The sequence below is a fragment of the Salvelinus sp. IW2-2015 genome, linkage group LG7, assembly GCF_002910315.2.
Source record: "Salvelinus sp. IW2-2015 linkage group LG7, ASM291031v2, whole genome shotgun sequence".
NCBI lineage: Eukaryota > Metazoa > Chordata > Actinopteri > Salmoniformes > Salmonidae > Salvelinus > Salvelinus sp. IW2-2015.
In genome coordinates, this window is record NC_036847.1 from 3057045 (window position 1) to 3069670 (window position 12626).

The 12626-nt window shown below is 44.9% G+C and overlaps 1 protein-coding gene across 3 annotated transcripts in view; it reads left to right on the plus strand.

Moving 5' to 3' along the window:
• Positions 1-12626, plus strand: part of LOC111966202 (IQ motif and SEC7 domain-containing protein 1) — a 177428-nt gene that overhangs the window by 85282 nt on the left and 79520 nt on the right. The window contains exon 1 of one of the 3 annotated variants that reach the window (XM_023990657.2): positions 4293-4511. The exons of the other annotated variants lie outside the window; for them this stretch is intronic. Within the exon in view, the coding sequence (XP_023846425.1) occupies positions 4372-4511 (140 nt within the window). The 5' untranslated portion in view covers positions 4293-4371. Of the gene's footprint in view, positions 1-4292; positions 4512-12626 lie in introns of those variants that run through there. 3 annotated transcript variants of the gene reach the window in all.

Here is a 12626-nt window from a genome sequence, read left to right on the forward strand (position 1 = left end):
GAAAAATTACTTGTCATGCACAAAGTAGATGTCATAACCGACTTGCCAAAACTATAGTTTGTAAACAAGAGTTTGTGGAGTTGAGAAATGAGTTTTAATGTCTCCAACCTAAGTGTATGTAAACTTCCGACTTCAACTGTGTGTGTGTGTGTGTGTGTGTGTGTGTGTGTGTGTGTGTGTGTGTATATATATATATATATATATATATATATATATATATATGTATATATATGTATATATATATTTTTTTTTTTACAATAGGTAGTCCTAGACTAACGCATCATGAGCAGAAAGATGACCGTTGAGAGGAAATTTAAATCTGAAATGTAAATCAAATAATCTGCGTGACAACAAAAGTTGTTTGTCTGACCTGTCCTCTCTCAACCGAAGAATGAAAAATGCCAACCGCCGCGATGATCTCTGTCGGGACCGCAGGCAATGCTCTCAAGATCCTGGTTTATTTCAACACATTTCTGTATTCTATTGGCTGCAGTGGGTCAGTGTTGAGCCAATTCAAATAAAGGCTTTTCTTTTCGATTCGAATAGGACAGGGTTCCCTTTTTTTAGTATGGATGATGACTGAATTTGTGAATCCATATATACATTTCCTCATCTCATCGTACATGGTTATTTTTCGCAGATTCCATCTCAAACAGCTGTTCTCTTCAGCTCATCCTTCAGTGCCCGTCAGAACACTGAGAAATAGGTGCGGTGTGTGATTGTGATGTAAGTAACTCTCTCTCAGGTCCTCTCTCCTGCCTCTCCCTCTCTTATGTTGTGGGAGACAGCCCAGCCAGGCTCCCCTGCCGTGCAGCTCAGTAGAGTGGGGATCTAAAAGAAGCAGCGTCCCACTGACAAACACACACAGACATCAGCACAGCAATCAGCTATCATCACACACTGCAGCAACAACAAGACAATCAGCAAGGCACCATGGGACAATAATTCTCAGCCCAGTACACCCCAGCACAGCGAAACACTGAATTCCACGACTTATCTTCCAGAGCTACACAACAAGATAAATCCATAGAAGGCATCTGCTGTGCTCGTTCGACACTATAGTGATGTTGGAGCATTGGAGGAAGTCAAGCTTAGCTTAAGCATCACATTTAATATTGAAAAGCAGTACACCATAAACAACCAGCTAACTCTGCACCTCCCGGTCCACCAAGTACAGATGTTGTGTGTGTGTGTCCCAGTTGAAGGAGACTATCTTGGCTGTGAAGCATCATTATTGTTTTATAAGCCCTTATGAACAGCATGTGCCAGCATTCGCAGAGGCTGCTGTGGGCTGCGGTGTTATTTTCTATTATTGGACTTCGGCTCACTCGAGGCTACCAATGCAGACACTATAACTGTTCAGCTTTGTGATTAATGTACACCTATTCTTTATTTTTTACTAGGCAAGTCAGTTAAGAACAAATTCTTATTTACAATGACAGCCTACGATGATGGCTTATTTACAAGGACGCCCTTTGGGACTCCCAATCACACCCGGATGTGATGCAGCCTGGATTCGAACCAGGACCTCTTGCACCGAGATGCAGTGCCTTAGACCGCTGTGCCACCCGGGAGCCCTATAGGACGTCCCTCAGCCATCAGAATGAAGTCTTTCAGAAGGTAGTTGTATAGTGGTTATGCTATGTGTGACTAGTGTAATGCTTCATGTAAAAAAAACATGGGTTTGATTTGCGGTCTGCTTTTGTTAGTTGTTAATCCACTAGTTGGGCTGTTCGCTCTCTTTATGAAGGTTTGATTATCAGTTTGATTTTGATCTGTTGAACTCCGTGTCTTTTATAGACTAAGACAGTTTGTCATTGACTGGTGTGTCTTTTAGACAAAGGTGTAATGGGTTCGCACTCAAAAATATGTTGCATAAAGCTTACTTCGTTATTCAATWWTTTTTTRCCSCCCGCGTCGGGGAMAGRGTACACAAGCATTTCGGCTTTTGTTACAGAGGAATGAGATCAAGGTGCTGGCATTGACATCCAGATGCTGACACCAGGAGGAGCTTATCTTTCTGCATCTCTCTATTAAATCCTCTCGTTGTTGTCCGTTAATGTCTGTTCTCAGCAGTGGAAATGAAAAGCCAGATGGAGATATCTCCCCAGCCCACGGGCCAGCTTATTGGCGTTTTGCTCCTTATCTATTCACTATCTCAGCCATTTCCTGACACTTTTGGATTTCATTGACTGAGAAGGCTCTGCAGTTTGCTGCCTCTCTCACAGAGAACAGGGCTGAGGCAATTAGGCTGGAACTCATCAGTATGCCCTTCCTGTGATGGTTAAAGCCCCCACTGCTGGTGGGTGTGTGTGTGTGTGTGTGTGCGCGCGTTCATGCAGACTCTCAATGCAGCATACTACTGCCAGAGTCGATGCCCGGTCTCATCCACCAGGCCAGCTGGGCACAGAGAAGCCGTATGGCAACGAGTGGGGGTGCGGAGGTTGGCAGGAGAGGACGACATTGTGTTTTGATGTTTGAGACAACACAAACTGACACACCGTTAAATCAAAATAGACAGCAGAAGATTAGGTCAACGGTTGAAAAACCATAAGGCAGTGTCAAGAGAATAAAGTGGATATATTTGTGGTGTGTGTGTGTGTACCTGTATAGAGAACCGTATTGCCGGCGTTGTGAGGAGTGTGAAGATATTTGTCAATCTGACGAGTACAGTATTTGTTAATCTGCTCGCTCAGCACGCCTCTCCTCCTCTGTCTTTGCCTGTGCACTGACTACTAACATCGTGCCTTGGGCTCGCAGCTTCGCTCTGTGGGGAATGAAATGGATCTCACCACCCCTCTCAAAGCTCTGTGTCTGCTGTGAAAAATGGCGTTGGAGAGCGTCGCTAGCTGGTCTTTTGACATGAACAGAGCAACAGAAGAGGGAGAGGGGGTTACAGAGGGGTAGAGTTCCCCACCTGTCTATCTCTGTGCGCACCAGACAGGTGATATTACTGTGTTATGTGTGATTGATGACTTCAGATGGAGGCCTCTGGGTCTCTGGATTTGAACACACACTCACCCCGCATTTATGAATAGCGACAGCCTCTCGCATTGCCTTTTCACCTCAGTGCCTTTTCAGAATGAAATTCATCTTCCCTGGAGACTCCAGACTAGCAGCCTCATTATTATCTGGAACAGTGAAATGAAGGGAGGTCTATGGTGGTAAAAATTTTCCTATGGTGCTCAGTGGATCCTGTGAACTCCCACGGCCCTCTGGGTCGATGCGTATGGTCCTGAGGAGAGCTGTCTCCATAGACACCTGMGTTACCAGGGCATGGGTGTCAACAATGCCTCCCCTGCTTCCCAGCCCTCATCCAAAGCCCTCCCTGTTCTCTTCTCCCCAGCCCTCCTTATAGTCCCCAGCTCCCTAGTGCCATTTTTCACAGCAGACASAGAGCTTTGAGAGGGGTGGTGAGATCCCTTTCATTCCCCACTGAGAGCGAAGCTGCAAGCGCAAGGCACGATGTTAGTAGTCAGTGCACAGGCAAAGACAGAGGAGGAGAGGGGTACTAGAACCCCTAGGGTACTTGGCCTATCCACAGGGGGCACTGTACTTGAGAAGAGCCATGAGACCATGGGCTTACTGGTAAAATGCACATGAGGGGGTACTTCAGGGCTACTCCGGGCAGAGCAAAGTTCAGTTGGTGGTACAGTAACCAAAAAAGGTTGGGAATCACTGCCCTAGTGTTTGCAGGGCTTTGTGGTAAGTAGACCCTTTTTCGCCCCAAGAGCAGAATTTGACAAGAATTTGGTCTGTGTGTGTGCCGCTTGCTTCATTGAGGTGGCTTATTTGTAAAATATATGTGCTATGCGTAAGAGTGCCATTATTACATGAGTGAATCTACAGCATATACTTTAGATAATATAGATGTTAGCCTTTTTGTTCACTTTTTGAATGGCTTAAAGAAACACATTGATTCCACGAAGAGGGAGAGAGAAAGACAATGAGCCCTACCTCCAACACATCCTCCTGTTTCCATGGAGATCAGAGAGCCAATCGGATGGCCCAGCTGCGGACTGTACTACCGTGAGCAGGGGAGAGGTGGTAAAAGGATGGGGATGAGATTCGGTGTGTATTAGAGACAAAAAAACGACATTCTCCCTCCTGCAGATTATCCCCATGCTTTAGACGGCTAGCCCTGTCTCCTCTGCCCTTGGCACGCGTTCAGTGTTAAACGGGCATTCTCCCAGTACCCTGCTCTACCACTCCATCCTCCCCAAACTTTTGGACCTGCCTCGTTTACATCAGAGCTCTCTCTGGCTGGCTGGCTGTTTGTGACTGAGAGAGTAAGAGTGGATGTGAGTGTGTGAGTCTGAATGCACACGCTGCTCCCCCCGTTGAGTTGAGTCCCATTGACGAGCCTGGAGGATGGACAAGCCGAGCGTATGGCGTGCCGTGGCGAGCAGCACCGACCCCAGGCGTCCCCGCAGCGASTCCAGCACGCCGCCCAGGGGTGGGACTCACCCGGGCAGACCCAGCTCTGCCATGTCCTACCGGCTATACGACATGTGAGTAGTAGCAGTCCCTTCGAATCGTCATGCTGTATGAATGGAGCTGTGGCTGGTGAGGGAGGGAGGCTGTGGCTGGGCGGATGCAGCGGTGCAGGCAGTGGTCCTCCCATCCTTCATTGACGAGGATGCGGTGTGGCACTTTGTTATTGCAGTGTCTCCAGTGTGTGTGTGTGTGCTGAGTCACCTAGCTGGCGCTGGCAGACCAGACCTTGCTCTGTCCTCTCAGCCTGTCTGGAGAGGGGATGAGTTTCTGGCTCTGCCTACAGAGCTCTCTCTTTGTAAACAACCACGTCCCTATGGGGAATGGTGGTAATGTTGGGGGTTGTATTTCTGTGTGTGGTTGACGTGTTTGTGGCAGACATGGCTGTTAATATTTATATAAAGAATACATTTTGATTGCATTTGTTTCCCTTTTTGGTGATTTTGACAAAGATATGATGAGGGATGTTCACTGATTTCTGTTATGTACTGGGAGATTTTTTTCCATTGTTATTGAAATCCCTGTCATTTAGTTGTTTTGAGTGACTGTGACGATACTGTGACTGACTAGGAGAATATGACTCATTTTTGTGACGCTGTGACAGCTTCTTGTTTAGCGCGTGATTGCCTCCTAGCTCTGACGTGTGTGTGTGTGTGTGTTAAGGATGCAGATGATACTGCTTGTGTGGTGAATGTAATTTTTGGGATGTCGATGTTCGCTTCTTCACTGTTTGGGATGTTTCCTGCTTGTCTCTCCAGTTCAGCGTCCCTGTGTCATCTCTGTAAAGATCTTTGGCTGTGAAAGGACACACGAATCATATCATATACACTGCATTCGGAATGTATTCGGACCCTTTGTCTTTTTCCACATTTTGTTACGTTACAGCCTTATTGTAAAATTGATTGATGAGGAAATGTTTTCATTTAATCTACACACAATACCCCATAATGACAAAGCGAAAAACAGGTTATTTAACATTTTTGCAAATGTATAATAAATAAAAAACAGAAATACATTATTTACACAAGTATTCAAACCCTTTGCTGTGAGATTTGAAATTGAGCTCAGGTGCATCCTGTTTCCATTGATCATCCTTGATGTTTCTACAACTTGATTGGAGTTCACATGTGGTAAAGTCAATTGATTGGACATGATTTGGAAAGGCACACACCTGTCTATATTAGGTCTCACCGTTGACAGTGCATGTCAGAGCAAAAATCAAGCCATGAGGTCGAAGGAATTCCAAGGAGGAGCTCCAAGACAMMATTGTGTRGAGGSACYGATCTGGYYAAGGGTACCAAAACATTTCTGCAGCATTGAAGGTCCCCAAGAACACAGTGGTCTCCATCATTCTTAAATGGAAGAAGTTTGGAACCGAGACTCTTCCTAGTGCTGTCCGCCCGGCTAAACTGGGCAATCGGGGTAGAAGGGCCTTGGTCAGGGAGGTGACCAAAAACTTGTTGGTCACTCTGGCAGAGCTCCAGAGCCTTTCAGAAGYACAACCGTCTCTGCAGCACTCCACCAATCAGGCCTTATGGTAGAGTGGCCAGACGGAAGCCACTCCTCAGTAAAAGGCATATGACAGCCCGCTTGGAGTTTGCCAAAAGGCACCTAAAGGWCTCAGACCATGAGAAACAAGATTCTCTGGTCTGATGAAACCAAGCTTCACGTCTGGAGGAAACTATATACAACTTATCCCCACACTTGTAACAGGATTTGTGGAAAACGTACAGATTTTGGGAAAGTTACCAGAATTTTGCGACCCTACACACTCGACACTCCCACCACGTCTCTTGTTTTGTTGGTTGTCTCTGGTTCGGCTGCGGGATGTGTCYGAGTTTCTATTTCGGTGCAGGCGCCTGTGCCAAAATCTGTGTTCCAACATGACTCCGCGCAGAGCTCGTATGACTGAAAAAAATAGGTGTTCGTCATCACCACATAATACGTCACTGTGGGTGAATAAATAATAACAAAGCACTCCCCGCCACTTGTTTTGGTAAACAGCTGAGGAATGGGGCTTGAGAAATCCAGTGAGCTCCAAAAAATATTGGGACAGTGACACATTTTTGGTTGTTTTGGTTCTGTGCTGCAGCGATTTGAAATGACACAGTGACTATGAGCTTAAAGCGCAAACTGTCAGCTTTAATTTGAGGGTATTTTCAACCATATCGGGTGAACCGTTTAGAAATTAGTGCACTTTTTGTACATAGTCTCCCCATTTTAYGGGAACGAAAGTATATGGGACAAATTCACTTACAGTACCAGTCAAATGTTTGGACACACCTACTCATTCCAGGGTTTTTATTTTTACTATTTTCTATCTCGTAGAATAATAGTGAAGATATCAACACTATAAAATAACACATATGGAATCATGTAGTAACCAAAAAAGTGTTAAACAAATCAAATTTACATTTTATATTTGAGATACTTCAAAGTAGTCACCCTTTGCCTTGATGACAGCTTTACACACGCTTGGCATTCTCTCAACCAGCTTCACCTGGAATGCTTTTCCAACAGTCTTGAAGGAGTTCCCAGATATGCTGAGCACTTGTTGGCTGCTTTTCCTTCACTCTGCGGTCCAACTCATCCCAAACCATCTCAATTGGGTTGAGGTCGGGGGATTGTGGAGGCCAGGTCATTTGATGCAYCACTCATCACTCTCCCCCTTGGTCAAATTGCCCTTACACAGCCTGGAGGTGTGTAACAGCAACCAAGAGTCCTGTTGAAAAACAAATGATAGTCCCACTCAGCGCAAACCAGATGGGATGACATATTGCTGCAGAATACTGTGGTAGCCATGCTGGTTAAGTGTGCCTTGAATTCTAAATAAATCACAGACAGCGTCACCAGTAAAGCACCATTACACCTCCTCCTCCATGCTTCACAGTGGGAACCACACATGCGGAAATCATCCATTCACCTACTCTGCGTCTCACAAAGACACGGTGGTTGGAACCAAAAATCTCACATTTGGACTCATCAGACCAAAGGACATATTTCCACCAGTTTAATGTCCATTGCTTTGTTTCTTGGCCCAAGCAATTCGACCACAAAGGCCTGATTTCACGCAGTCTCCTCTGAACAGTTGATGTTGAAATGTGTTTGTTACGTGAACACTGTGAAGCATTTATTTGGGCTAAAATTTCTGAGGCTGGTAACTCTAATGAACTTATCCTTTGCAGCAGAGGTAACTAAATAATGAAAAACCCTTGAATGAGTCGGCGTGTCCAAACTTTTCACTGATACTGTACATGTCTAAACACTTCTGTTAATGTGGATGCTAAGATGATAACAGATATGAATTGTGAATAATGATGAGTGAGAAAGTTACAAAAAAAACTCCCCTGTTATTGTAATGGTGAGAGGTTAGGATGTCTTGAGGMTATGATATTTATGTGATTCATTATTAATCATTCAGGACAATCCATAATCATGGTAGCATCCACATTAATATAGATGTGTTTAGAAACATATTCTATTCATACATTTACCATTCATTTCAATTTGGCAGAAAATAATCTGAAACGCAACCAAAACAAACAGCAAATGCATCCAACACATTTGTCCAGTCAAAAGTTTGATGTTATCAATGTGCGCTCCGCATATTGGACCAAATACGTCACTCTTTACTACTTTTTTATTTTAATTTTTGAAAATAAATTTTACTCCCTTTTCTCCCCAATTTTCGTGGTATCCAATCGCTAGTAATTACTATCTTGTCTCATCGCTACAACTCCCGTACGGGCTCGGGAGAGACGAAGGTCGAAAGTCATGCGTCCTCCGAAGCACAACCCAACCAAGCCGCACTGCTTCTTAACACAGCGCGCCTCCAACGCGGAAGCCAGCCGCACCAATGTGTCGAAGGAAACACCGTGCACCCGCCCCCCTTGGTTAGCGCGCACTGCGCCCGGCCCGCCACAGGAGTCGCTGGAGCGCGATGAGACAAGGATATCCCTACCGGCCAAACCCTCCCTAACCCGGACGACGCTAGGCCAATTGTGCGTCGCCCCACGGACCCCCCCGGTCGCGGCCGGCTGCGACAGAGCCGGCGATGCAGTGCCCTAGACCACTGCGCCACCAGGGAGGCCCCACTCTTTACTACTTTAATACACATTTAAGTTAATTTGTCCCAATAAGGTCATTTCTAAATTGTTCACCTGATATGGATGGAAATACCCTAAAATGAAAGCGGACAGTCCGCACCTTAACSTCGTCGTCATTGTATCATTTCAATTCGAAAGTGCTGGAGTACAGATCCCAAAAAATCATTTGTGTCTGTCCCAATACTTTTGAAGCTCACTGTATAACCATTTTCACGTTTATAGACAGAGCGATGGATACAAGGACTGACCATCCATGAGATCCAAATGATAGTTTTAATCATGTTTTGAAGCTATACAGTGTTTTGTTTACCTTGCCATTGTTTACAAACATTTGAGGAAAAAATGGCTTATTTTGGGTTCTGATGCGGTACAATAGTTGAACTAAGCTAATGAGGAATTTGTAAGTTATGTACTTCAAGAATCAATTGCTATATGTCATGAATTTAACAGTACACAAATGGATGTAGCGTCTCTGGACTGGGGCTTTAAAGGAGGGATGTGGTCAAAACACACACAGACACGTTGCCGTACACACACACACGCTCATTGTGTAACATGAACTGCAGTTGTTGCTGGGGTTTTTTAGGCGCATAGATATGCTTGTCAGTTTGACACAAATCTGTATACTATAATCTGACTGTGTTTGGCTTGGGGCGCCTCCCCAATTTAACTGTCAGGCCAGTTTCCTTCTAGAATTCCAACGTAGAACCCCTATTCCTCATGGAGGAAACCCCTGTTGTGTCAGGCCAGCAGAACAGACAGGGTTGTAGGGTAGATGTGAAGTGCATGGCTAAGGGGTTGTAGGGATATTTAGGCTATGATATACTTATATAAGTTTGACTACGTGCTCCGGGAGAAATGTGTTAAAAATAGTACAGCCATGTCTCTCTAAAAATATCTGTAAATCAGCAATTTAAAAAAATAGATGTTTATTTAAAGAGTTTGTTGACTCTGTCTTTCCTTGTGTCCTAGGTGTGTATATATTTTGCATTAGTATTGTTGCCCAGCCCCAACACTGTTCAGTCCCCCCAGCTAGCAGTGCCTGCTGCTCCATCAGAGTGCATGTAAAAGACACCCTGGTCTCACCACTTACCTCTGCACTGGTAGACTTCAACTGACTGTGTGCAGATACAGCAGGCTACACTATAGTCATTTAGTTCAACTATTTCCTGTCACACAGACCACACCATTTCAATTCCAGATCATGAAATCAATGAGACTTGAAGCATGCTTTGTCATCTCCCTATATGGGCCAGCTACAATGCTTGTTAGGCATAATGTCTAATTGTCTATTGTGACCTTTTGACCTTTCTGCATAGCATATCAACTAAGAGCTATTATTGCTTTCCTATGCTGGCAGAGATCTACACATTTGAAGGAAAGAGTGGATGTACATTCTGGGATTTCACGGTTCATATGAGATCATGTCAAAGAGTCTCTGGAGGCACGTGCTGCAGCTGTAGTGTAGCTGGACGGCCGAGGCACCGATGCAGGGATGCCCCATACCCCGTTATTAACTGCCAGGCGGCATTGTGAAGCCGCTGTCCCGACGACGCCAGCGCCTACGCTCGGGAGGCTGGTAGATGAAAAAAAAAACGTGTCGCCCATCGCCGCCAGGCACTGGCAGCACGTTCCTCTGCTTTTAGCCCGGAGTGCGTGGCGACACACTGCACAGCACTGGAACTGCAGAGTCAGGCACGGGCCTGCTTAGTCAGAGAGCGACTGCATAACGTACTGCCACAGCCAACGTTTGGCTCGTATCCGATTTACATTCTATCATTTTTCATTGAAAATATAAATTTCCTCCTTCCATGAAATTGAATCTCTAATCATCACTGTTGTTCAATTCTTGGAATTATTGACTGAATTGAAGTGGAATTGACCGTTGAGTGATGGGAAGGAAAGATGAAAATGGATTTGACCCCCCCCGTGCTCAAGCCGGCCATTACGTAAGACCGTGACTTTGTAAAGCATGCCGCTGTCACTGCTTGGCCAGACACTACACAGAGCATTCTGTTTCATCCGATCTAGTCAGCACACGGGGCACGTCGCCACGGCCCTGCAAGTCGCTCACTACGCCAGCCACGGGCTAATGTGCAGATACAGTCACAATAACACTGTCACTCTCTCACCCTGCCCTGGGCCGCTGTCCCCTGCCGTCATAGAGACGTGTAGTAGTAGTAATGGGCATTATGACAGAATATGCCGTCCAATACTGTAGGAATGTTTGGAACACGCTCAGGGTAACGTTCTCTCCGCTGCTTGGGAGCTGTAGTTCTCTCGGGGGTATATCTCAGGGAGCTGTAGTTCTCTCTGGGGTATACTCTAGTGTTTATGAGTCCGTGGATTGTGACATCCCATAATAGGCCCCTAACATTGCCGACAGCAGCGTCAGGCACTGAGACACAGAGGCACAGTGGGGAGGAGGGTTTCACAGAGCAGCAAGTGCCTGCAGAACATTTTGTTCCCTAGGCCAAATATATACACATTTATGGGGAAGTATATTTACATGCTACACTGTTATGTAATTACAAAACATTGCATACATTAGCACATTTCTTTTCACCGTACTGTGACTGAAACTCTTATTGCATGTGGTTGTCTTCAACCGATATAGGTCTAACAGCATGCATGTGTAATATTTATCATCCTCTGGTTTCATGACTGGTATTTCTGCGGGATTTACTTGGCACTAGATAATTCTAGCATGAATTTAGAGCATCACGGTTGTGTGCAATGTCGTCACAACATTATATGCTACACTGTACGCGCGATGCACTCAAGTCACTGTGCCTAGTCTTACTTCTAAACCATTCCGATGTCAACAAAATCTAAACGTCACTCACAAAATCCCGAAAAAGGCTTTTTTCGCCCCACTCATAATTGACATAATGGTGAAACGCAACAATTCATTGTAATGTGTATGTTGTGTTACACGTGCTGTATGTGCAACACTTTTTTGAGCTCTGTCGCGGCTGTCTAAGTATGCTCTCTTTGACGGGGAAGACATTGTTCTCCATCAGTTCTGTTACACTGGCTCAGTAAGTGTATGGCCTTCACGATAGTAGGATTAAAGACGGGGAGGACATGGATACCACCTTCCACCCTGCAGCCCTGGATCTCTCCTCTGTCTTCTGCTCCCTTCGCTTTCTGCGCTCTACTTTTAAACACTCCTCCAGTTTTATGCTAGTCTTTCCTCTCTCCTTCCTCCTTGTCTCTTTTGCTTTCTTTTGATCTCTCATTTCTTCTCTACTATTTATCTCCCTCCATCTCTCTTTCCTCCTCTTCTCCCCTCTTTTTCTCTCCCTGTCTCCCTCTCTTTCTCTCCCTCCGCTCTTTCTTTGTCTCTCCATTCTCCATCCTCCCCTTCATTGACTCTCTCTCTTGCTCCTCCACCTCTCTTCTGCATGGTGTTTTAAGACTTGACAGCTGTAGTGTATTATCTCTGTGATAAGAGAGATTTTACTGTAATCTACGTTAGAGAATCTCCCCGCTGCTCTGCTACTGTATGAGCCCATCTGCCCTTTTATACTGTAACTAACATGCATGTAAGACAATCCTCTCGATGCTAGATCTCCAATTCCCCTTTCCCTAATGGTCTTGCATACAAAACAGCTACAGTGTCTTCAAAGTATTCATACCCCTTGACTTGTTGCACATTTTGTGTTACGGCCTGAATTGAAAATGTATTAAAAATATTTATTTTCTCACCTATTTACACACATAATGACAAAGTGAAAACATGTTTTTAGAAATTTTAGCAATTTTTTTGAAATGTAAATAAAGAAATGTCTCCTTTACATAAGCTTTCGTACCCCCTGAGTCAATACATGTTAGAATCACCTTTGGCAGCAATTACAGCTGCAAGTCTTTCTGGGTAAGTCTCTAAGAGCATTGCACACCTGGATTGTTTTAAAAATTATTCTAGCTCTGTCAAGTTGGTTGTTGATCGTTGCTAAATAGCCATTTTCAAGTCTTGCCATAGATTTTCAAGCAGATTTAAGTAAAAATTGTAACTAGGCCACT